General features: G+C 39.8%; 1 protein-coding gene across 2 annotated transcripts in view; it reads right to left on the reverse strand.

Annotated features, from left to right (window-relative positions):
* HERC6 (HECT and RLD domain containing E3 ubiquitin protein ligase family member 6) overlaps positions 1-26,228 on the reverse strand; it is a 54,788-nt gene that overhangs the window by 8,833 nt on the left and 19,727 nt on the right. Inside the window, exons 9-17 of one of the 2 annotated variants that reach the window (XM_069593731.1) lie at positions 25,273-25,397; positions 24,508-24,567; positions 21,719-21,812; positions 17,133-17,322; positions 13,072-13,232; positions 10,044-10,157; positions 9,611-9,718; positions 8,366-8,527; positions 5,943-6,086 (exon numbers count right to left, since the gene is read on the reverse strand). In XM_069593731.1, the coding sequence (XP_069449832.1) occupies positions 5,943-6,086; positions 8,366-8,527; positions 9,611-9,718; positions 10,044-10,157; positions 13,072-13,232; positions 17,133-17,322; positions 21,719-21,812; positions 24,508-24,567; positions 25,273-25,397 (1,158 nt within the window). The remainder of the gene's footprint in view (positions 1-5,942; positions 6,087-8,365; positions 8,528-9,610; positions 9,719-10,043; positions 10,158-13,071; positions 13,233-17,132; positions 17,323-21,718; positions 21,813-24,507; positions 24,568-25,272; positions 25,398-26,228) is intronic. The other variant, XM_069593732.1, reaches the window with a different exon arrangement.

Here is a 26,228-nt window from a genome sequence, read left to right on the forward strand (position 1 = left end):
ATACTGTCTAGGTTGGTCATAACTTTCCTTCCAAGGGACAAGTGTCTTTTAATTTCATGGCTACAGTCACCATCTGCAGTGAATTTCGAGCGCCCTAAAATAAAGTCTCTCACTGTTTCCACTGTTTTCCCATCTATTTGCCATGAAGTGATGGGACCAGATGCCATGATCTTAGTTTTCTGAATGTTGATCTTTAAGCCACCTTTTTCACTCTCCTCTTTCACTTTCATCAAGAGGCTTTTTAGCTCCTCTTCACTTTCTGCCATAAGGGTGGTGTCATCTGCATATCTGAGGTTATTGATATTTCTCCTGGCAATCTTGATTCTAGCTTGTGCTTCACCCAGCCCAGTGTTTCTCATGATGTACTCTGCATAGAAGTAAAATAAGCAGAGTGACAGTATACAGTTTTGACGTACTCCTTTCCTTATTTGGAACCATTCTTTTATTCCATAGAGACTTCCCTGGTGGCTCAGAAGGCAAAGCGTCTGCCTACAATGTGGGAGAACATGGGTTCAATCCCTGGGTTGGGAAGATCTCTTGGAGAAGGGAATGGCAACCCACTCCAGTATTCTTGTCCTCCCCCACCAAAAAAGGGGCTCAAAGAAATATTTGGCTTCCCTGGTGGCTCACATTGTAAAGTGTCTGTCTACAATGTGGGAGACCTGGGTTCGATCCCTGGGTTGAGAAGTTTCCTAGAGAAGGAAATGGCAACCCACTCCAGGGTCTTGCCTAGAAAATCCCATGGACAGAGGAGCCTGGTGTCCATGGGGTTGAAAAGAGTCAGACAGGACTGAGAGACTTCACTTTCACTTTCTTTCTTTCTTGTTATTCCATATCCAGTTCTAACTGTTGCTTTCTGACCTGTAGACAGGTTTCTCAAGAGGCAGGTCAGGTCGTCTAGTATTCCCATCTCTTTCAGAATTTTCCACAGTTTGTTGTGATCCACACAGTCAAAGGCTTTGGCATAGTCAATAAAACAGAAATAGATGTTTTTCTGGAACAATCTTGCTTTTTCGATGATCCAGCAGATGTTGGCAATTTGATCTCTGGTTCCTCTGCCTTTTCTAAAAACAGCTTGAACATCTGGAATTTCGTGGTTCACATATTGCTGAAGCCTGGCTTGGAGAATTTTGAGCATTAATTTACTAGCATGTGCGATAAGTGCAGTTGTGTGGTAGTTTGAGCATTCTTTGGCATTACCTTTCTTTGGGATTGGAATGAAAACTGACCTTTTACAATCCTGTGGCCACTGCTGCGTTTTTCAAATTTGCTGGCATATTTTGTGCAGCACTTTCACAGCATCATCTTTTAGGATCTGAAATAGCTCAGCTGGAATTCCATCACCTCCACTAGCTTTGTTCGTAGTGATGCTTTCTAAGGCCCACTTGACTTCGCATTCCAGGATGTCTGGCTCTAGGTGAGTGATCACACCGCCATGATTATCTTGGTTGTGAAGATCTTTTTTGTATAGTTCTTCTGTGTATTCTTGCCACCTCTTCTTAATATCTTCTGCTTCTGTTAGGTCCATACCATTTCTGTCCTTTATTGTGCCTATTCTTGCATTAAATGTTCCCTGGTATCTCTAATATTCTTAAGAGATCGCTAATCTTTCTCATTCTATTGTTTTCCTCTATTTCTTTGCACTGATCACTGAGGAAGGCTTTCTTATCTCACCTTGCTAGTCTTTGGAACTCTGCATTTAAGTGGGTATATTTTTCCTTTTTTCTTTTGCTTTTTGCTTCTCTTCTTTTCACAGCTATTTGTAAGGTCTCCTCAGACAGCCATTTTGCTTTTTTGCATTTCTTTTTCTTGGGGATGGTCTTGATTCCTGTTCCCTGTACAATGTCATGAACCTCCATCCATAGTTCTTCAGGCACTCTATCAGATATAATTCCTTGAATCGATTTGTCACTTCCACTGTATAATCGTAAGAGATTTGATTTAGGTCATACCTGAATGGTCTAGTGGTTTTCCCTACTTTCTTCAATTTAAGTCTGAATTTGGCAATAAGGAGTTCATGATCTGAGCCACAGTCAGCTCCCGGTCTTGTTTCTGTTGACTGTATGTAGCTTCTCCATCTTTGGCTGCAAAGAATATAATCAATCTGAATTCAGTATTGACCTCTGGTGATGTCCATGTGTAGAGTCTTCTCTTGTGTTGTTGGAAGAGGGTGTTTGCTATGACCAATGCATTCTCTTGGAAAAATTCTATTAGGTTTGCCCTGCTTCATTCTGTACTCCAAGGCCAAATCTGCCTGTTACTCCAGGTATCTCTTGACTTCCTACTTTTGCATCCAGTCCCCTATAATGAAAAGGACATCTTTTGGGGGTGTTAGTCCTAGAAAATCTTGTAGGTCTTCATAGAACCATTCAAGTTCAGCTTCTTCAGCATTACTGGTCGGAGCATAGACTGGGATTAATGTGATATTGAATGGTTTGCCCTGGAAATGAGCAGAGATCGTTCTGCCATTGTTGAGATTGCATCCAAGTACTGCATTTCGGACTCTTTTGTTGACTATGACAGCTACTCCATTTCTTTTAAGGGATTCTTGCCTACATTAGTAAATATAATGGTCATCTTATTTAAATTCATCCATTCCAGTCCATTTTAGTTCACTGATTCCTAAAATATCGACATTCACTCTTGCCATCTCCTGTTTGACCACTTCCAATTTGTCTTTTTTTTTTAAATTTTAATATCTTTAATTCTTACCCAATTTGTCTTGATTCATGGACCTAACATTCTAAGTTCCTATGCAATTTTGCTCTTTATAGCATCGGACTTGGCTTCTATCACCAGTCACATGCACAAGTGGATGGTTGTTTTTGCTTTGGCTCTGTCTCTTCATTCTTTCAGGAGTTATTTCTCCACCGATCTCTAATAGCATATTGGGTACCTACCGACCTGGGGAATTCATCTTTCACTGTCCTAATTTTTCACCTTTTCATACTGTTCATGGGGTTCTCAAGGCAAGAATACTAAAGAGGTTTGCCATTCTCTTCTCCAGTGGACCACGTTTTGTCAGAACTCTCCACCATGACCCTCCTTCTTAAGTGGCCCTACAAGGCATGGCTCATAGTTTCACTGAGTTAGGCAAGGCTGTGGTCCATGTGATCAGACTGATTAGTTTTCTGTGATTGTGGTTTTCAGTCTGTCTGCCTTCTGATGGAGAAGGATAAGAGGCTTATGGAAGCTTCCTGATGGGAGAGACTGACAGAGGGGGAAATTGGGTCTTGTTCTGATGGGCGATGCCATGCTCAGTAAATCTTTAATCCAATTTTCTGTTAATGGGTAGAGCTGTGTTCCCTCCCTGTTATTTACTTGGGGCCAAACTATGGTGGAGGTAACGAATATCTGTATACAGTTTATTTAATCTCTCCATGCCTCAGTTTCTTCATCTTTAAAATGGGGCAAACCACCTATCTCATAGAGTTGATATGAGGTTTATTTTCTTCCTTTCCATTCCCTGCTTGCATTGTTTTGATATACTTAGTCCCTATCCTTCATCATTAACCTCAGGGCTCCATTTTCCAATGACACTTTTTCCAATCACTTCAGTCCCCCTTGATTTCTTTAGGTCCTAAGAAAGAATCCCTTAAATTTGTATAGTGACCTAAAGTTTTCAGGGAGCTTCACACTTTTATCATACCTTCACACTTTGACATACCTTTTATCTTGTTTTAATCTCACAATAACTCTATAAAGCAGGCAGAATAGATATTAGTTTTGCTAGTACTTAGGCATTTTTACTGGAGAAGGCAATGGCAACCCACTCCAGTACTCTTGCCTGGGAAATCCCATGGACGGAGGAGCTTGGTAGGCTGCCGTCTATGGGGTCGGACAGAGTCGGATACGACTGAAGTGACGCAGCAGCAGCAGCAGCAGCAGCAGGCATTTTTACAGTTGAGGAAACTAACAACTCAGAGAGGCTAAATTATACACCCACCATCACTCAAGACTAGATCTCTGGGCTTCTGATCTCACAAGAGTGCTTCCTTCCCTATCCTACCTATTTCCCAACAACTATTACAACAGACCTTGATGCTGGGAAAGATTGAAGGCAGGAAGAAAAGGGGACAACAGAGGATGAGATGGTTGGATGGCATCACCACCTTGATGGACATGAGTTTGAGCAAGCTCCAGAAGTTGGTGATGGACAGGGAAGCCTGGCGTGCTGCAGTCCATGGGGTTGCAAAGAGTCAGAAACGACTGAGCAACTGAACTGAACTGAACTGATTATAACACAAAGTCAGCAGCACAAAATTTCAAAAAATTGCTAAAGTTCCTGGTATTTTAGTCTTATTGCTCTATCTACATATAAAAAATGTTTTCAAAGGAAAGAGATTGTATTATCCACTAATCTGAATCTTCTATAGTATTTAATACAATGTGGGAACTTCAAGAAACAGCCAGTAAAAACTTGCTGGTTGACCATACCAATGGCACACCTTAGCCACTCCTTCTTTCTCAAAAAGATGTTTCGTGGCTAAACATCTAATCACTAAATTGTGTCCAATTCTTTCAGGACTCCATGGACTGTAGCCTGCCAGGCTCTCTGTCCATGGATTTTCCCAGGCAAAAATACTGGAGTGTGTGGCTTCTCCAGGGTATCTTTCCCACCCAGGGATCGAATCCACGTCTCCTGTATTAGCAGGCAGATTCTGTACCACTGAGCCACCTGGGAAGCCCTTCTAAAAAGATACAAAACACCTTTTAGTGCTTTTTTACTCTCATTCATGTTCTCTTCCTATACCCTTTTCTTTCTGGGTTCCAAACTCCACCATATCATTTGAAAGAGTATTTGGAAGTTTATGGGAAAGGAGATCAATAAATTGAAATTCAACATGTGATTCTTGTTAGAATTATTTGCTCTGTGTTACTAATAGAGAAGGCTTCCCTTGTGGCTCAGCTGGTAAGGAGTCTGCTTACAATTCAGAAGACCCGAGTTCAATCCCTGCATTGGGAAGATCTCCTGGAGGAGGGAATGGCAATCCACTCCAGAATTCTTGCCTGGAGAACCCCATGGACATAGAACTTTGGTAGGCTACAGTTCACGTGGTCACATAGAGTCGGACACGACTGAGTGACTAACACAGACACACACTAACAGAGAAATGAAGTTTTTACTACTTTAAGAAAATATTTACAGATAGAGAATCTTTGTAAAAATATAATCATTGCAGAAATGAATCATCTTATTAGAATTAGCAATTATCTCTAGGATTCTGTTAACAATTTCTCTCCTAGTTTGAAACTCTAGATTACTGCCTCTTAAAATTTAGGAAACCACCCAATATTCAACAAAGTGTAATACATCTAAACAATGGAATACTGCTCAGCAATAGAAGGGAATGAACTATGATAGATACAACACACATGATTCTCAATATCATTATGCTGAATGAAAGGACAGATACAAAGACTGCTTATAATTCCATTTATGTAAAATTCTAGGAAATCAAATTATAGTGACAGAAATCGAATCAGTGGTTGCATGGGCATGAGGCAGGGAATAGAGGCAGGGGGAAGCAGGATCAGAAAGGAACCTGAGGAACCTCTAGGGGATGATGGATGTGTTCACTGTCTTTTGTTTTCATTGTCTTGAATTTCATGGGCATAGGTGTACATCAAAATGTATCAAAGTGGACATTTTATGTACCATTTATCATATCTCAAATATACCTTATTCACACTGTTTGAAAATTTAATGTTCATATGAATCACCTAGCGATCTTATAAAAATATATATTCTGATCTGGGCCTGAGATTCTGCTTTTCTAACAGTTCCAGGTAATGCTGGAACTTCCGTTCTGTGGACCACATTTTGAGTAGCAAGGCTTTATGTGACCTAATTTTACATTAGCAGGTATTGTGTTCATTTACAGTATATGGTAAACTTTTTCTGTTCTGAAAAACCATAAGAAAACAGATAAAAGGCTTACGTTGACAGGAAACCACATGTAGGAATCCTCTTCAGGATATATGAACATTCCATATTCTTCCTTGGTCATAGATTCAAATATACAGTGAAAAAACTCAGACTTCACCCCATCCCCCACAGAACGAATTTCTTTAATGAATTCAACCTGAGAAAAGAGGACATTGTCAGGTCCAGATTTAAAACATGATGCCTTGACCTTTACAGAAAAGTTTCAAGCCTCCTGCCATCACCAGAATTCCCAGAATCCACTCTCCTTACCTAACTGTACTTTGCTCTCTCACTTTGCTTCTGATAGTGGGGGCCGTGAGCCTGTTTACTCTCAGATTACTGCCTAGTGAGTACGTAGGTCCCTCCCATGGCCACATGAACCAAGTGAAGCGAGATTCTGGCAACACTCAACAGCCACCAATTACGTGGACCAGCATCTTGAACCAAATTTTGACGTGCTTCAAACCCCGGGCCCACTAAATTCCTCAATTTTTCTCTCTTGTCCAGCTTCCTCTTATCAGTCAGGCTTTACAACTTAGTCTACAGTCAACAAATGTTTGGTTTCTTCTGCCTCTCCCCTCATTAGGACTTCAGATAAACAGCCCTCCTTGTCAGCCTGGACAGGGCACCTTTGTTGGAAATTTCAGAGCTGACTGCCCAGAGCCCTCACGTGAGCATCGATAAGAACGGGTCCCTCCTTTCTAAGGTCTACCTCTGGGATTTGTAGCACGAGTGCTATCTTAGATTTCCTCCCCTCTCTCTAACTACTCTTTGCTGTAAATATCTATGTATTTGGCTGTGTCAGGTCTTAGTTGTGGCATGCGGCATCTTTAGTTGGGACCTGCAAGATCTTTAGTTGCAGCATATGAACTCTTAGTTGCGGCATGCATAATCTAGTTCCCTGCCCAGGCATCGAACCCAGGCCCCCTGCATTGGGAGTGTAGAGTCTTATCCACTGGACCACTGAGGAAGTCCCTCTAACTACTCCTTCTATACTTCCCTTCCTGTTTGCTTCTTTCCATGTTTCTAATGTAAATATCACCAAGCTTCACTGAGAGTTCTCTTTCACTTCTCTTTACCTAGATTTACCTCCTTGGACTTGTTCGTCATCACCAAGGGCCTGCCTCACATTTCATCGAGATACACCAAAATTAAATTAAGCTTGCTTCCGATTTTCCTACTTCCACTCATTTATACCAGGAAGGTTGTCTTTGCTATGGTCAGGACGTGCTCATAAAGAGCTCGACAACCTTGCCTCGTTGAGAGTCTATATTTGATTGGATGTCTCTTGAAGTTTACCTTCTTACCTCTTTGTCATTTCCTGTAGGCAGAATCACTTTCTACTGATTTCCTCATAATCAAGATTTAAAGGGAAATAGGCACAGAGGGAGACAAAAACTAGAAAGCCTAGCTTATAAAATCCTTTCCTTGTTTTCCATCAGAGTTCTGAGACCCAACTCAGAGTCTGACTTCCTCTCTGAGAACCTAACTTTTCCCTTCTTGGCTGATATCAGGAAAATGCACTCCCTTCTGGACAGATAGCAGCTCTCACCTACAAAGTTCGTCTTTATTCTGTGGGCAAAGGATCTGAAGTACCACACAGTAAAAACCCTACAGATGCCCCCAAGGATAAAGTGAAGGATGGCTAGGAAATGGAACCAACACAGTGGAAAGTCTGTGACTAAAACTAGAGCCAAAATGCAGTAAAAGTATCCATTCTACCTGCCACTTGCTGAATGCATTCATTGCCCCAATTCTTTACCCCTCCTTGGCCCAGGTCTTTCGCATGTGGCTTTATAGTTCCTCTCATTAAAAAGGCTGAGTATATTATGCCAGCCCTTGACTTGAGTTCAGCCATGTGACTTGCTTTGACTGAAGCAATGTTTGTTGTGTAACTGGGCTTGCTATCTTTTTTTTGGCAGTGGCTTGGCAAGTGGGTGTGGAGGGGCCTCGCTCTCTTGTACCTCTGACACTGATATGCAAACATGTTTGTGGGTTCTAGGAAGAAGATGTAAAACACAGGAGTCAGGGCCAGATTGCCTGAGCCAGGCCAAGCCTAGGTAACCAATCTCTAGCCAATTCTCAAACATGTAAACAGGTACAGACAAAATCTGAAAAGCCACACAGATGAGTTCAACTTAGAGCAGCAGTCTCAGCAGAACTGCAGATCTGTAAAATTACTATTTTAAGTCACTATGCTTTGGGATGGTTCATTATGAAGCATTTCTGTAGCCAAAGGTAACTAACTAATAGTTAACTCATAGAGCCAATGGTCAATTAAACATCCTGGAGCTTTTCTCTGAAGGGTAAGCAAGGAATCCTGGAAACCATTAGGCTGATAACTATAGTTGCAAATACAGGTTCTCCTTGTACCACATTATATAAATGTTCCCTCCACACACATTAGTAAAAATATTATGAGGAGTTTTAGCGTACCACTAATGTTTTCCGGAGGTCAGTGTCTTCAGCTTGGCTTAACTGACATAGAGCATCTTCAACTAAGTGACTTCGTCTGACTCTAAGTGTAAATGAAGGGGAGTCAGCCCTTCTTGGTAGAATTATTCCCCCAAAATTCATGTAGTTGTTCTCTTCAGATTTCTAGAAAAAGAAATATTTTAGGAATCCTCATAGGAATACAAGAAATTGTTTAATATTTCAAATAAACATTTTATATAGCATACATTATGCCAACCATTGCTATATATACTCATATCACAATTACTTAAGTAAAAGAGCACTGTGAGTATGATTTGGAAGACAAAGAGATCATAAAATCTATGGCACCAAGGAATTGTGCAAAATGATGGAATACTACACAGCCATAAAAAAACTAACAAAATTTTGCCTTTTGCAGCAACATGGATGGACTTGGAGGGCATTTTGCTAAGTGAAGTACAATGTATGGAAAAAGACAAATACTGTATTATATCATTTACATGTGGAATCTAAAAACTACAACAAACTAGTGAATAAAACAAAAAAGAAGCAGACTTGCAGATACAGAGAACAAACTAGTGTTTACCAGTGGGGAGAGGGAAGATATAGGGGTAGAAGAGAAGGGGTACAAATCATTAGATACAAAATAAGCTACAAGTATATACTGTACAACACAGGGGATGTATCCAATATTTTATAATAACTATAAATGAAGTATAACCTTTAAAAATTGTGAGTCACTATATTGTATGTCTATAATTTATACATTGTACATTAACTATGATTTAATTTTTTTTAAAAAGGTTGATGGGAAATGTTACAGTGGAAGAATGTGGTCACCATCTGAACCCACTGATGAATCTCAGAATGAACAAAAGTGAAACCACCATAAATAATGCACTGAAATATGGAGAGGTGAAAATAAATTGGGCCTGGAATTTGCTTTACAATACTTAACAAAAACATGGGAATTCCCTGGTGGCCAGAGGCTAGGACTTCGAGCTTTCACTGATGAGGGTGAGGGATCAAGCCCTGTCAGGGAACTAAGATCCTATAAGCTGCATGCCACAGCAAAAAAAAGAAACTTTAGCAAAAATAGTAACAACTGAAAATTTAAAAAATGATAAATGAAGTATGGCAAAATGTTGATGACTGCTGAAAACTTGTGCTGGGATTTAATATGCCATTATCTCTACTTTGTATATATTTGAAAATTTTACATAATAAAAAATAAGACATACATACCAACATTCTTATTTGGGAATCAGCTTGCAATAATTTAATTTTGGACACCAAATTAAAGACAAATGGAAAATCACTGAAAATAATCAGACTGAAGTTTTCTGCAGGTATCTAAAAATTAAAAAGACAGAAGAATTTTGATAATCAAAAGAAAAGGAAACCTTCATTCCTTTACCTCACTACCTTAAATTATTTACCTCCATACTTTATAGAATTCATTTTTAAGAATCTAAATTACCTAGAAACAAACTTCTAGGAAAATGCATTTGCTTTGTGGCTGAAAGATGTTTTAAGTTATCCAAGAGCATCTACTTTAGCAAATTCAGCATTACAATGAGGACATTTTCAGATCTTAACTTACAAAGAAGCTACATAGCTATTAATGTGTTTCCCTTTTAAAGTACAAAAAAATATTCAGAAAGTAAAATATTCTTACCAGGTTGTTTTCCCTATAGATCACTCTATTTCTATCTTCATAAAAGTTCAACCAAAAGGACAATTCATTTATGTGGAACATATCTTCTGGTAATCGACAGTTAGTTTTGTTTACCTTAAAGAAAATACAACCTGTGATATTTATTTTCTATCAATGAGTAACTTAATCTATTTTTATATATGCCTCTGTTTAGTTTAGTTAGTTGCTCAGTTGTCTTTGCGACTGTTGCTCCGACTCTTTGCGACCCCATGGACTGCAGCACGCCAGGCCTCCCTGCCCATCACCAACTCCCAGAGTTTACCCAAACTCATGTCCATTGATTCGGTGATGCCATCCAACCATCTCATCCTCTATCGTCCCCTTATCCTCCTGCCTTCAATCTTTCCCAGCATCAGGGTCTTTTCAAATGAGTCAGCTCTTCGCATCAGGTGGCCAAAGTATTGGAGCTTCAGCTTTAGCATCAGTCCTCCAGTGAATATTCAGGACTGATTTCCTTTAGGATTGTTGGTTTGATCTTTTTGCTGTCCAAGGGACTCTCAAGAGTCTTCTCCAACACCACAGTTTGAAAGCATCACTTCTTTGGCACTCAGCCTTCTTTATGGTCCAACTCTCACATCTGTACATGACTACTGGAAAAACCACAGCTTTGACTGTATGGACCTTTGTCAGCAAAGTAATGTCTCTGCTTTTTAATATGCTGCTTAGGTGTGTCATAGTTTTTCTTCCAAAGAACAAGCGTCTTTTAATTTCATGCCTACAGTCACCATCCACAGTGCTAATCAAACTATCTAATTTTAAAAAATTGGCAGACGAACTGAACAGGCTTGTTTCAGAGAAGACTTACAGATGGCCAACAAGTACATGAAAATATACTCAACATCGTTAATCATTAGGGAAATGCAAATCAAAACCATAGTGCAATATTACCTTATGCCTATTAGAATGGCTATCATCAAAAACACAAGAGAGAAGTGTTGGTGAGGATGTGGAGAAAGAGGAACTTTTGTGCACCATTAGTGGGAATGTCAATTGGTGTGGGCACTATGGAAAACAGTATGAAGGCTTCCTCACAAAATTAAAAATAGAACTACCGCATGATCCAGCAATCCCACTTTGGGGTATAGAGCCAAAGGAAATGAAATCACCTGCTCAAAGAGATATCTACAGGCCCATGTTCATTTTAGCATTATTTAGAATAGCCAAGGTAAATAAACAACCTAAGCGTCCATGGACAGATGAATGGATAAAGAAGATACGGTGTATATATATGTGTATGCATATACACTGATACATACATATGTACACAATGGAATTTTATTCAGCCATGAGAAACAAGGAAATCCTGCCATTTACAACAACATGGATGGATGGTGAGGACATTATGCTAAGCGAAATACTTCAGAGAAAGGCAAATACAGTAAGATATCACTTACACGTGAAATCTAAAAAAAGCTAAACTCAGAAACAGAGTGGAGTGGTGGTTTATAGAGTTGGGGTGGGAGAAAAAGAGAGATGTTGGTTAAACGGTACAAACTTCCAGTTATAAGATAAATAAGTTCTGCGGATCTAATGCACAGCATGGCGATCATAGTTAACAATATTGTACTATATAGTTGAAAGTTGCTAAGACAGTAGATCTTAAGTGTTCTTACCACACTAAATAAACAGTAACTATAACAGTAGCTATATACGTGTCTAGAAAGGGAAAAAGTGGAAGCAGTAGCAGATTTTATTTCTTTGGGCTCCAAAGTCACTGAGGACAGTGACTGAAGCCATGAAATTAAAAGACTCCTGCTCACTGGAAGGAAAGTTATGACAAACATAGAGAGCATATTAAAAAACAGAGATACCACTTTGCTGACAAAGGGTCCATATAGTCAAAACTATGGTTTTTCCAGTAATCATATACAGATGTGAGAGTTGGACCGTAAAGGAGACTGAGTGCCAAAGAATTACTGCTTTCAAAATGTGCTGGAGAAGACACTTGAGAGTCCCTTGAACAGTGAGAAGATCAAACCAGTCAATCCTAAAGGAAATCAACCCTGAATATTCACTGGAAGGACGGATGCTAAGAACCGACTCACGTGAAAAGACACTGATGCTGGTGAATATTGAAGGCAAAATGAGAAGTGGGCAACAGAGGATGAGATGGTTGGATGGCATCACCAACTCACCAGATATGAAGTTGAGCAAACTCCAGGAGATAGTGAAGGACAGGGAAGACTGGTGTGCTGCAGTCCATAAGCTCACAAAGAGTCAGATAAGACTTAGGGACTGAACAAAACAAATCAAATTAACACTCCGTACACCTTAAACTTACACAATGTTCTATTTCAGTTATATCTTAATAAAGATGGAGGAAATATACTACTTTAGAAATATCAGTGCATCATTACTTCTGAAAAGCACTAACTTTTGCACATAATACTTTCTCCTATTGAGACTGATATCTTGTGGTGAAACAGTACTCTTGCTTGGAAAATCCCATGGACAGAAGAACCTGGTAGGCTATAGCCCATGGGGTCGCAAAGATTCAGACACGACTGAGTGACTTCACTTTCACTTTCTTTTTGTTTTGGTTACCGATTGAGCAATTAATATTTATAAAAACATCTATTTTGGCTAATTATTTTTCAGTTGAACAATACCAATTTAATTCTGCTCTTCTATTTAAAATGCTCTGGTTCCTTCCTGTCCTCCAATAATTATTAGGTTTATTAGTAGCCTAATCTTAGGTTACTTCTGGATTATGTTCTATACACTAATGAAAATGCTGAATCACTGTCATATCTGAGTATTTGTGCCTGTAATATATTATATATACACTATATACATATTATATATACTATGTAATATATTCCACCAGAGTCTATCCAGTTAGAAAACAAACAAAATTCTAAATATTTAAGGTCTGAATCAAATATTTTCATTCTTGCTGTGGAAAATAAAATAAGACTTCAACTGGCTAAGAACTAAGGGAACTTGATTTAGTAAAATGGTATATACATTCCTTTAGATGAACCCTTACCTTATATATGGCTTTCATCACTTCCAGAAGAGTTTTAACATTGCGGTTACGGATACTCTGAACAGTACTATTCCAGGAAAACATTTGAGAGATGATGGCAGTTTTCAGCATCTGGACAAGTGAGTTGAGGGAAGATTCTTGCAAAGATGTCCAACACTGCTCTGAGACGTATAAAATCAGCCATGATAAATATGCACCTCCAAAAAAATTCTCTCAGTTTTCTAAGTTCTTTAATGTAAGAAATAGATCATATTTTCCAGTTCTGATGGCATAACCCATAAATCATGGGATAACCTTTTTGAAGGATAACATCCTGGACAATATTTATTACTCACAGATGTGGAAAAAATTTTTGCTCCCTGATTAAGTATCTTTGGAATTAAAAGCTCAAATTCAGGTTTCTGAAAAAAAACGTGTTGATAGTTCATATTTATGCTTGATTACTTGATTGATTTCATGATTTTCAAAATGAAAATTCCATAGGGTATTTATAAGGTCTGAAAATATACACAGGTGAAAACACAGAATACATATGCACACACACATATACACACAAGACACGAAATGTGATCAAGGACAATTTTAATCTGAAAAAAAATTATGTAGGTTTTCAGACTTTATTATCACCTACGATAGATGGATATATTTTTAAATTAGCTCAGTAACAATATTTTGGTATCACTGAGTTACAAACTGAATTTCTGTACCTTTAAAAGAAAATTCTCAGAAAACAAACAAATCAGATGTTAAAATGTATTTTCAAGTTAATGTAATTAAAATAGTGTGACCCAGATGCATGAAAGGAAGACAATGTAGCAGACTTCACAAACGGAATCAAATATATATGAGATATTGGTATATGATGAAAGAGGCATTGTGTATTATCAGGGAATGAAACAGATCACTTAATAAATGTGTGACCACTGGAAACTGATCCCCCAAAAATGAAGTGTAATCAAGATAAACTCCATATAGTTCAAAGACTTAAACATAAAAATGAAACAATGGGGGGATGGATATATTGGGAGATTGGATTGATATAAACACATTACTATATATAAAATAGATAACTGATAAGAACCTACTGTATAGCACAGGGAACTCTACTCAATACTCAGTAATGGCTTATATGGGAAAGGAATCTAAAAAAGAGTGGATTTTTATACATTATAACTGATTCACTTTGCTATACAACAGAAGCTAATACAACATTGTAAATCAACTATATTCCAATAAAAGTTAATTAAAAGAATGAAGCAATAAATATTCTAATAGGAGCATGGGAAATCTTTAAATTTCATCATAAGGCAAACTTTTTGAGAAAATATCAGAAAACATAAAAGAAAATGTTAATACAGTAGGCTGCATAAAAGTGTTTAAAAATATTACGCATGGCAAAAATACCAAAAAGTAAAAAAATTTCAGTAACCTAAAGAAAAAAAAATTGCAACTCATCTTATGGATAAAGAATTGTTGGGACTTGCCTGGTGGCCCAGTAGTTAAGAATCCACCTGCCAATGCAGGGGATACGGATTCACTCTTTGGTCCGGGAAGATCCCAAATGCCAAGGAATGACTGAGCCCGAGAGACACAGCTACTGAAACCCTCATGCCTAGAGCCCATACTCCACAACAAGAAACCACCACAACGAGAAGTCCTTGCATTGCAACAAAGAGCAGCCCCCGCTTGCCTCAACTAGAGAAAGCCTGCACACAGCAACGAAGACTCAGCGCAGCCAAAAACAAATAAATCAAATAATTTTTTTAAAGAACTGTCTTAGTAGTTTAAAAAACTTCAAATAGAAAAGAAAGATACTAACAACAAATGGAAAAATAGGTAAGAGGAGAGAACTGATGGTTTGTAAAGTATGATATACAAATATAACTGAATATAGGAAAAACAGCACAACTTCACTCATAACGAGACAATTTAAATTAAAATATTCTTAAAAATTCCCTGGAAGTCCAGCAATTAGGACTTCACCCTCCCATTGCATGGGGCATGCAAGCAAGCAAGCCATGTGGCAGGGCCAAAAAAGAAAAAGAAATAGATTCTTCTTTTCAGAGTGGTATAGACCAAAGTTTGGTTTACACTGTGGGCTGATGCTTTCATATTAATTGATGAAGAATAAATGGTACATCTTCTGTCAGAGCTGCCATGTTGCCCAATTCCAAGGGTGATAATGTGAATGGTGCCCACTTAAGTTGGGCAATATGGTGGCCTTGACGTCTGTGGAGGGTCATTTGGCAAAATCTCTCAAGATTTAAAATGCACATACAATCTGATCCAGTAATTTTGCTTTCTGAAAATTTCCCTGCTTGTATAAATATAAATATATCTATTTATATAAATATATTCATATAATTATATTATATTATTGTATAATATATATTAAATATGTATAATTATAAGCAGGGAAGTTTCCAGAAAGCAAAATTATTGGGTCTATATACATACACAAAGAAATGTATGTTAGAACTGTTATAAGAGCAAAAATGCAGAAACAACTATTCAGGTACATGAATAGAATACTATTCAGCCATTAAATTGGAATAAAGCATTCATATAAGTCAGGTAATATAATGATTTCCGCAATATAGTGATTTGTGGAAAAAAGCAAGTTGCTGAAGAGTGTATGCTACCATTTGAAAAAAAAATACATTTCTATATGTTTTTATAGAGTATCTTTCAAACATTATGTAAGAAACTCTACTCTGTAACTGCTTTGTGGGAGGGGAATTAGGTGGCTATTTCACCGTATATATCACCTTTGCATCTTTTAAGCTTTGGACCTTGAACGTTAGCTCAAAGTCATAAAAGGACATCCCAAAGCACTGAATAAAATAAAAAACAAGAACACAAAGATAAACATTGTTCCCCTCATGTCTGATCAAAATACCTAAAGTTTTAAAACACCATAAACAAAAAACTTTAAAGTATGGTTTTATCTTGACTGGATTCTCTATGGTTGTGAAATTCTGAGGTCAAGTCCATGACCAAGTCTAGGAATTACACATGTTTTGTAATAATAAGAGTAATGATTATCTACTCAATCGTGTGTGACTCTTTGAGACCCCGTGGACTGTAGCCCACCAGGCTCCTCTGTCCGTGGGACTTTCCAGGCAAGAGTACTGCAGTAGGTTGCCATTTCCTTCTCCAGGGGACCTTCTCGGCTCAGGATCTGAACCCAAGTCTCGTGTTTCCTTCATCTCCTGTGTCTCCTGTATTGCAGGAGGATTCACTGAGCCACCAGTGAAGCCCATTATAGTAGTTTCGAATTCAAGCAGGATCCTGTGGGACCCTCCTTAATACAAGCGCCTTCTTGTGTCTCCTTCCTGTGTCTTCCCTGCTTCTTGTTTGCAGGGAAAAGGATTCAGCCTCCTAGACCTTCCCTGAGTTTCAAAGGGCAGATTTAAACTGTTACTCATTGGGAAAGTGAGGGAATGCAGAAACGAAGGGAAAGCAGTCAAGAAACAATAGTGGAGGGATGGGGCAGGGTCCTGGTTCCTCCTCAAAGGATATGTAAGACAGTTTGACATATATATCTCTGAGTTCTGCAGGAACTAAGACTCTCACTCAGCTGGAGGATGGTAACTTCAGGCTGAGCACAAGCACTTGAACCCCAGACTGTTTACAACCAGAAGGCTGAAGACTGAGATTTCTGGAGCACCACCCTGTTACCTCACCACCAACCAATCAGAAGAAAGTCACACACTCAGCAGCCCTCCCTGAAAATTTTTCTTTAAAAACTCTCTCCTGAAACCCATCAGGGGGTTTAGGTCTTTGGGGCACAACTGCCCATTCTCCTTGCTTGGCACTTGAAATAGACCTATCTCTGCCCCAAACTCCAATGCTTCTGTTTGTTTGGCCTCAGTGTGTATCGGGCACACAAACTTGAATTTGAAAATAGCTTTAGGTTAATCTTTTCAATAATATACATATCACATACTCAAACATTTGTACAGTATTTTCAAATCTATCTAAAATTTGTTATAAATTCTATTTCAGACAGTATTCTATTCAGAATATGAATAAAGTGACATAAAAGTAATCAAGCTTACTCAGGACTTTCGAAGATTGATCGGTCATTTTATGAACAGCCTCTGCAAATGGAACCACCAGAGTCATCCAGTTCCTGGAATCAAGCATGACAGGACACTCTGGGAGCAGAAGGAAGACTGATAAAGCTTCTTGGTGTGGAGAACGACATGGAAGAGCCCCAAGCAGATTATCCCTGAGACATGCGGTTATCTGTGGTTGAAAAACAATCAGGGAAAGGCCCAGGACATATTAGATACAGTATCATAAGAAACAAGATATAAGAAGAGAGGTTTCATATCTACTATGTTCCTAATGGAATAGTAATTTAGTTTTCCTAAAGCCTACTATTCAAACTCCATCACTCCTTGATATCCCAAATACCCCTAAAGTAGTATGTGAGAACCATCTTCCCTATTTTATATTGGAGTCAATTAAAGGAATAAGAGTGAAATCACATGCCTGGACCTACTGAACAAACCGTGAAGATTGCTCAATTAGAAGGGATCCATACCTAAATCTATCTGACCTAAGATACACAGTAGCAGAGGAAATGGCACATGTTCACCTCACCAATCCTGTTTCATCTTCCTTCAGGGCTCACAGGAAGATGGCATTGCCCGGCCTCCCTGCAGTTAGGTGGAGCCATGTGATCGGGTTCCAGCTAATGGAATGTGAGGGAAGGTGATATATGGTACTTCCAGGCTTGACCCCTAGAACCTCTCTATGACCTTTCACACCCTTTTTCCTCATCTGCCAGTCAACATGAAAGATCTACCGGAGAATTTTATGGCCCTGGGGCCTAGAATGCCACGGAGAAGGAACCTGAGTCACCCCTGAATGAGCCTGGGCAGAGGGCGGTAGGGTAACAGAATCTGCCACGCCCAAATATGCCACTCTGACATGACGATTATTTTAAGCTGAAGGCAAGTGAGAAAAAGTAGACACAGAATGAGCTCTCTGGCCTGCCCCATCTTCCTGAAAACAGAACATAAATTCCCCTCATCAAGGTGTCCTCCTGTCTACAACTTCCTGTATCAGGAAGGGCATAACAGTCTCACTAGCAGAGCTGGCCCTGATGAAGATGCCACACAGCAAACCTTTCTACCTAGTCCTTATCCACCATTACTTTCTTCATATATCTGCTTTCCCACTATTTGCCACCCAAGAAGCTCAAAGTCCTTTTCCTTTGTCTTTTCACTTCTCTACAAAATTATTGTTCTTCATTTGCTAAATTGCTATTGTGAAGCGAAAGTGAAAGTTAAGTCACTCAGTCGGTCCGACTCTTTGCGACCCCGTGGACTGTAGCCCACCAAGCTCCTCCGTCCATGGGATTCTCCAGGCAAGAATACTGGAGTGGGTTGCCATTTCCTTCCCCAGGGGATCTTCCTGACCCAGGGATCGAACCCAGGTTTCCCACACTGCAGGCAGACGCTTTAACCTCTGAGCCACCAGGGAAGCCCTGTGTGACTCTTTGTGACACCATGGACTGTAGAGTCCATGGGATTCTCCAGGCAAGAATACTAGCGTGAATAGCCTTTCCCTTCTCCAGGGATAGAACCCAGATCTCCCACATTGCAGGTGGATTGTTTACCAGCTGAGCCACAAGGCAAGCCCCAGAATACTGGAGTGGGTAGCCTTTCCCTTCTCCAGTGAATCTTCCCAACCCAGGAATCGAACCAGGGTCTCCTCATTGCTGGCAAATTCTTTACCAACTGAGCTATCAGGGTTGCTATAGAAGCCCCAATTCTAACCACTCCTAAAAGTTACTCATCACTGAGTATTTCCATGTATATGCAGGATGCACATGTTAATAAACTTGCTTTTCTCTTGTTCGTCTGTCTTTTCTAAGTGTAATTTGCAAGGTCCCAGCCAATGAGGGCTTCCCTGTTGGCTCAGAGGTTAAAGCGTCTGCCTGCAATGCAGGAGACCCAGGTTCGATCCCTGGGTCCGGAAGATACCCTGGAGAAGGAAATGGCCACTCACTCCAGTATTCTTGCCTGGAGAATCCCATGGACCGAGAAGCCTAGTAGGTTACAGTCCACGGGGCCACAAAGAGTCGGACACGACTGAGTGACTTCACCACCACCAGCCAATGAAACAAAGATAAGGAGAGAAAAAATAATATTTTTTTCCTTCCCTACAAGTGCCTCCTACCTCAACCCTCTTTGGACTTTGGTGTGAGAAAAAAATCGTTACTGTGTGAATAAGCCATTGAGATTTTGAAGTTGTTTGGAGGACCTTATGTTTGGAAGAGGTAATCAAGACGATGTTGCCCCTTAAACTGGACCTGGGCAATCAAAGCCTCCTCACTCACTCCCACGTGTTTCGAATACATGCTCTGCCCACTGTTCCCAGAGTGGGTGTGTTCCAAGGACCCTGCCTTCAGAGAATAAGGTATTCTGAGACCATCTGGATGGTATATGTGACCGAACCCAGCCGTTAATGCCTCTGTAGGAACTTGAAGATTCCAGGGGTTGGGTATAGAGACCTACTCATCTTGGTGTCACCCAAGACAAACCTTGTAAGTTCCCTGGCTTATTAAACCTGCCACCTTCCAATCTGGAGTGGCTGCCTCTTTCTTCAGTCTTTCCTGGTCCTCTGATCACAAGAGCCAGTCTCTGAACCAATAGTTTATTTATTGTAACAGATCTTAGATACTCTTTAACTACGAATGTCTGCCTCTACATAAGGATTAAGTAAGAAGATACATGATACAATAAACTGTGAAGTACTGTATATTATTGTTATTATTACATTAGTGTTCTTGTAATTTGTTTTGTATACATGAGAAAGGTGTACAAAGTCAAATAACATCAACATAGGGTCAAAAAAGCTAGATTTCTTTTGGCGTATAACATCACAGAGTCTTTGATTTACTTGTGTGCGTCGTGACACCATAATAATATGCAGTGTTCCCAAAGTTGCTTCACTAAGAGCCCCTCTTCATAGAGTGTTCTGCAAAACTAATGTATCTTAGCACTTATATTGGGAAGAGCACACCAAGTAATCTCCCACATCACCTAAATATTTTCGTTAAAAATATACTTGATCACATTTACTATTCTTACTTTTTCACTTTGAAAATTAAAATAGTTTCTACTGCATATTAAGAAACTCTCTCCCCCTTTCCCTTCAAAATGTATGGACCCACAACAGTATAAAGATGATTTTAAACTGAAGACGTCAGAGACACAGCTAATAGAAGAATGAATGAAAGGAAGTTTTCAGAGCTTTCCTCATCTGACTAAAGGCAGAAGCTTCAAGAATGAAGCAGCCATAAATCTCCCCCTAACTGGGCAGACAAGTGAGCTACACTGCCAGGGACAAGACCTTGCACTTGCGCTTGGATGAGACATTGCATAAACAAACATTATTGCAAACTATCCTATCTTCCATGTATCCCCCTAAAAGCCCTTCTGTTTCCCTGAAAAGTTCATTTGTTTTCTCACAGAAGCCCCTTCTCCCCTTTTGCTAAAATTGGTGTATAAACCCTTATTCCTAGCTGTTCTAATCCATCTATTGTTAACTGGTAGGTCCCCAAACATATGAATTCCATAATGCTCTTTTCATAAGTTATACTTCTTAAACCTTGTTTTTCTCATATTGAAAACAAAAATACTATATCTACTGTACATTTAAGCATTCAGTAACAAAAGTGCATCTAGTCAAAGCTATGGTTTTTCCAGTAGCCATGTATGGGTGTGAGAGTTGGACTATAAACAAAGCTAAGTGCCAAAGAATTGATGCTTTTGAACTGTGGTGTTGGAAAAGACTCTTGAGAGTCCCTTAGACTACAAGGAGATCCAACCAGTCCATCCTAAAAGAGATCAGTCCTGAATATTCATTGGAAGGACTGATGCTGAAGCTGAAGTTCCAATACTGTGGCCACCTGAGGCGAAGAACTGACTCATTGGAAAAGACCCTGATGCTGGGAAAGATTGAAAATAGGAGGAGAAGGGGACGACAGAGGATGAGATAGTTAGATGGCATCACCAACTCAATGGACATGAGTTTGAGTAAGCTCCAGGAGTATGATGGATAGGGAGGCTGAAGTCCATGGGGTTGCAAAGAGTCAGGCATGACTGAGCGACTGAACTGAAGACTGGAGTGGGTTGCCATTTCCTCCTCCAGGGGATCTCCCTGATTTCCCTAGGGATTGAACCTGCATCTCTTGTGTCTCCTGCATTGCCAGGTGGATTCTTTACCACTAGTGCCACCTGGGAAGCCCTGGAAAATAAAATGCCAGCACCTAAATCAGGAGTATTTCTCCTTGTGGCTCGGATTGGAAAGCATCTGCCAGCCATGTGGAAGACCTGGGTTTGATCCCTGGATTGCAAAGGTCCCCTGGAGAAGGAAATGGCAACACATTCCAGTTTTCGTGCCTGGAGAATTCCATGGACAGAGGAGCCTGGTGGGCTACGGTCCATGGGGTCTCAAAGAGTCGGATACAACTGAGCAACTAACACACACACACAATATAGTAACTGCATAATAAACACTAGCCCCTCCTCTATCACACTTCTATCTCACTCAACTCCAAAGAGAATTAACTGTTCCTGTAAAGAAATTCTATTGCTCTATTTCTAAAGTGAATATTGGTTATTACCATCGAAGAAATCCATTCTTTTTCTGTTAACTTCTTGAAGGTATCTCTTGCCATTTCTAAGTCCACATCAATGGAAACCATTTCTCCAGGTTCTCTTTGGATGCAGGAAATGCAAAAATAAATAAACAGATTAAAAGAATATTTCTAACTTCATATATCATTATGTTTGCATTCTTTTGAAATCATCGATTTACTTTGCACCAAAAGTTTGGTTTTTTTTTTAAGTTTATGTTTTCCTAAAAGAAAACAGGTAACAATTTATTATCTCAAGTTTGGACAGTTAATAGCAAAAGTTTACATGCTGTGTCTGAGAACTGAAATCATTTACCCTTACACTCAGCCTGCACACTGGGAATTGAAACTCCCTAATCCCACCTATTTTGCCATCTATATTTACATTACTCTGGGATTCCACTGTTTCATTAGCATGACTTTACTATTCCAAGACACTCCTGCCCAAGCCAATGGCTTGACTGTTCACTTGAGGAACTTCCTGAAAAGACCCATTAACTCCTCTATGGAACACAATCAACAGTTTATGCTCTAAAATTCTTTGCACCTCTTGTCTCAAAATCCTTGCCTTGATGTTTCCATCTGTCCTGGATTATGGTACCTTTCCTCAATCCTAATCAAATCCCCAAGCCTCCCCTCACACATTGAAAAGACCTGCCTTATTCCAAATTGCTAAAAATTGGATTTTTAAAAATCCAAACCTGGCCATGCCCCTCAGAAATACTACCAAGGCTTTGTCTAAGCGTGGCATTTCCCTGGGTTGTGTTGATAATATTTGAGGAGCCTGCATTCTATATAACAATTTGTCTTTATAATGTATTATCCAAAAATATTTCCTGTTTATTGGATTAACCAATCAATTGTAATACTAGGGCTTTAGCATTCATGCAAGTACTAAAACAAAGTACTGTAAATTTCCCTTTAAAATACATCTTCCTTTGCAACCTTTGGCATCTTAAGATCAAACCTTGAGATTTCTCACTTCGGGAAGGGAGCATGGAAATTTTAGAAAGCTAATATTCTTAGTGTAGAAAAGATTATCCTCTACGTAGTGAGAACTAGCTTAAGGTTACAGTGGAGAAGAAAGAGAATGAATTGCATGGTAGAATCCCCTCCTTTGCTGCCTGGAAGGACGGAAAGAAGAGGAAGGCAAATGGGAGAGAAAGGGAGCAGAGAGAAGCAACGTCTTAATTTCTCATCTCCTGCCTTTGGCTAAATAAGTGGAGACAAACAGGGATGCCTTGTGGGACTCTCAAATGATAACTGCCTCATGACCTGTGGAGGTTAGAAGAGGGGGTGAAGGAAGCCATGACATTTAGCTTCCCTGGGCGTCTCTGGTTCCCAGGTGAAGCCTCTGGATCCAGCAGTTCCTCCGGTCTCACTGAGGAGTGGCTGAGAATGCAGCTGAGAACCAAAGCTGAGAAATACCTGCAATAGGGAGTAAGTGAATACAGAGTACCGCCTAGTGGCGGTTGTGTACAGGTATCTTCTGAACCTGTGAGCCAACCTGAGGCCAAGTCAACAAGGGAGGGAGGGACAGGACATGACCTAGCAAAGGAGGACTGGCAGGAGTTTCCACCAGCTGCAAGCTGACCTGTAGGCATCAGCCTCCAGAGAAGACAGAGGGCAGCCTAATGTTAGTTGCTCAGTCATGTCCAGCTCTGCGACCCCATGGATTACAGCCCTCCAGGCTCCTCCATCCATGGAATTTTCCAGGTAAGAATACTGGAGTGGGTTGCCATTTCCTTCTCTAGGGGATCTTCCCAATCCAGGGATCGAACCCTGGTCTCCCGCATTACAGGCAGACTTTTTACTGTCTGAGCCACCAGGTAAGCCTGAGGGCAGCCTAGGGGCGCCTTTATGCTGCTACCCACCCCACTCCCTTGTTATTGCTAAATTAATTATACAAGGAGGCCATCACACTGCAGTGGATCTCAGGCCACAGTGGCCTATAAAAGCAAACCAAAATCTAAGCCTGTAAATTCCTCAAAGTTATGAAATCAAAGCCTAAGGACAACCAATCAAAAAACAAACAAAAAAAGCCAACTAGACTTTAAGCTATAGATAATCAAATGCTTCCTTTCTTTCTGCGCCTTCTCTATGTCTTTCCCTGAGCTCTTGCCTCTGGAGCTCTCAAGCAATTCCAAACTGGTGCTGTGTGATTCAAATCGATGTTCACTCTAATAAACTCTTACAATTTTTAATCTGCCTCACTTTATCTTTCAGTCATTCCCAGGTATATTATTGGAGATCAAACAGGGAGGGGAAGGAACAGTTGACCAAGTGTTCAGCATTTGACAGAGGAAATGTTTAAACTACTCAGATCAAGTGTCAAACCAAGTAGCAGAGAACTTGGACTCTCCTCTGTGGTAGTAAGACTGTTAATAGTTAAAGATAAAATAAATAGGATCTGGTTTCCTTACTGGGCTCATAAGACCTTCAAAGTACAGCCCAGGCCTCTAAGTGCAAAAGCGAAGTTAGAATGAATTGATCACTCCTGAAAAAAACACCATTCTTGCCAATCAGATAACACAGGAGGGCAGGGCAGAGGAACAATGTAAATTAGAGATTACAATTTGTAGTAGTCCAATGGGAAATTCCTTTATAAAACAGAAGAATTCTGTAACAATCCACGGAGTTTTCTATGTTGGATTTTTGGTTCATAGATAACAAAATTCACAAATTAAAATGACTGAGTCTAAATATTTCATTTAAAATATTCTCCAGTGTTTTAAATAAAGGTAAGTCTCTTTAAATAAAGGTAATATAAATATTACCTCTTCTTTAAAAAACTTGCAGTCAGACAAGCAGGAGATGAAAATATCACTCTAATTTCACTGCAAAAATAATAAAATAAGGTTAAGTCACAACATACTACTAGCACATTCCTTTTATCTTACTCAGTATATAACTGGTGATGTGGAATCATTAATAACGATAATAACTGCTCTGTTGAGAATTTTCCAAATTCTTGCTATACTTTGTCTCATAAAAATCCTTCATAGCTGATTTGATCAAGTCATCTAGATTTAAATAAAATCTACCCTTTTGAAAACAGAAATTTGTGGAGCTGCAGAGAATAAACTGCTGCTGCTGCTGCTGCTGCTGCTAAGTCGCTTCAGTTGTGTCTGACTGTGCGACCCCATAGACGGCAGGCCACCAGGCTCCCCTGTCCCTGGGTCTCCAGGCAAGAATACTGGAGTGGGGTGCCATTGCCTTCTCCAGAGAATAAACTATGAAGCTATAAAGAGTCAGTCTTGGGGATGGCTTTGTGGGACAGACAGAAAGCATTTTTGATTCACTCCTGAATTTCCCTCACCTATCAAAGTACCTGGCATAGTGTACATCTTCAATATAGCCCTGTTAAATGAAGAATCAGTGAATATGTCAATGAATACTTCAAACTACAGATGGTTTAAATCAAGATTAAAATGCAAATAATTTAATGACAAAGCCAAACCCTCTCTCTTATGTTTAGGATAAAATGAACCAAGGCTTCAGAACCAAGTAAAAGTGGTTTCTACTTTATCAGATAGAGCCACCTCTTAGTCACTTCATCTTCTATGCTTCCTCTTGCCACTGCCATCCATTTTTCTGTCAGAGACTGGTTAATTCGGCTTATTTCTGGCAGGGTTTTCCTGGAAACACCGGTGGAACTAGTATCCTTCTAGGAAGAAAAAAAAAGAACGATCAGGAAAATACACACACACCAAGTAGCAAGACACAGGTGGGAGACACATAGAACCTGCTCAGGCAGTGGGATTTGGTGGGAGGAGCCTTGGCATCAGACTGGCTGGCTGTTCCATTTCCCAGCCTGGGCCACTTTGATTGGTTTGAGCCTGCTTTATCGTTTAAAAAAATGAAACAACACAAAAGAATTGAAAACAGACACTCAAACAGATATGTGTATGACAATATTCATTGCAGCATTATTTACAATAGCCAAAAAGATGGAAACAACCCATGTCCAGCTGCAGCATCAATGGATGGATATGGAATATTGTGTGCTTAGTTGGTTAGTCATGTCCAACTCTTTTGAGCCTGTAGACTACAGCCCACCGGGCTCCTCTGTCCATGGAATTCTCCATGCCAGAATACTGGAGTGGGTTGCCATTTTTCTCCTCCAGGGAATCTTCCCAACTCGAGGACTGAACTGGTATCCCTTACATCTCCTGCACTGGCAAGCAGATTCTTTACCACTAGTGTCGCCTGGGAAGCCCACACGGAATATGACTTAGCCACAAAAGGAAGGGCGTTCTGACACATACTGCAACATGGATGAACTTTGAAAACATTATGCTGCATGAAATAAGCCCAATACAAAACCAAGATTCCACTTACACGAAACAGGCTAATTGATAGAAAGGATATTAGACTGTACTTGGGGTCAGGGGTAGGGGAGAACTCAGAGTTATTAATTAATGGTTAAGAATTTCTGCTTGAGGAGGAATAAAGAATTTCTGCCTGGGGTGATGAAGAGTTTTAGAGATGGTTAGTG

This window comes from Ovis canadensis, chromosome 6, assembly GCF_042477335.2.
Source record: "Ovis canadensis isolate MfBH-ARS-UI-01 breed Bighorn chromosome 6, ARS-UI_OviCan_v2, whole genome shotgun sequence".
Taxonomy (NCBI): Eukaryota; Metazoa; Chordata; class Mammalia; order Artiodactyla; family Bovidae; genus Ovis; species Ovis canadensis.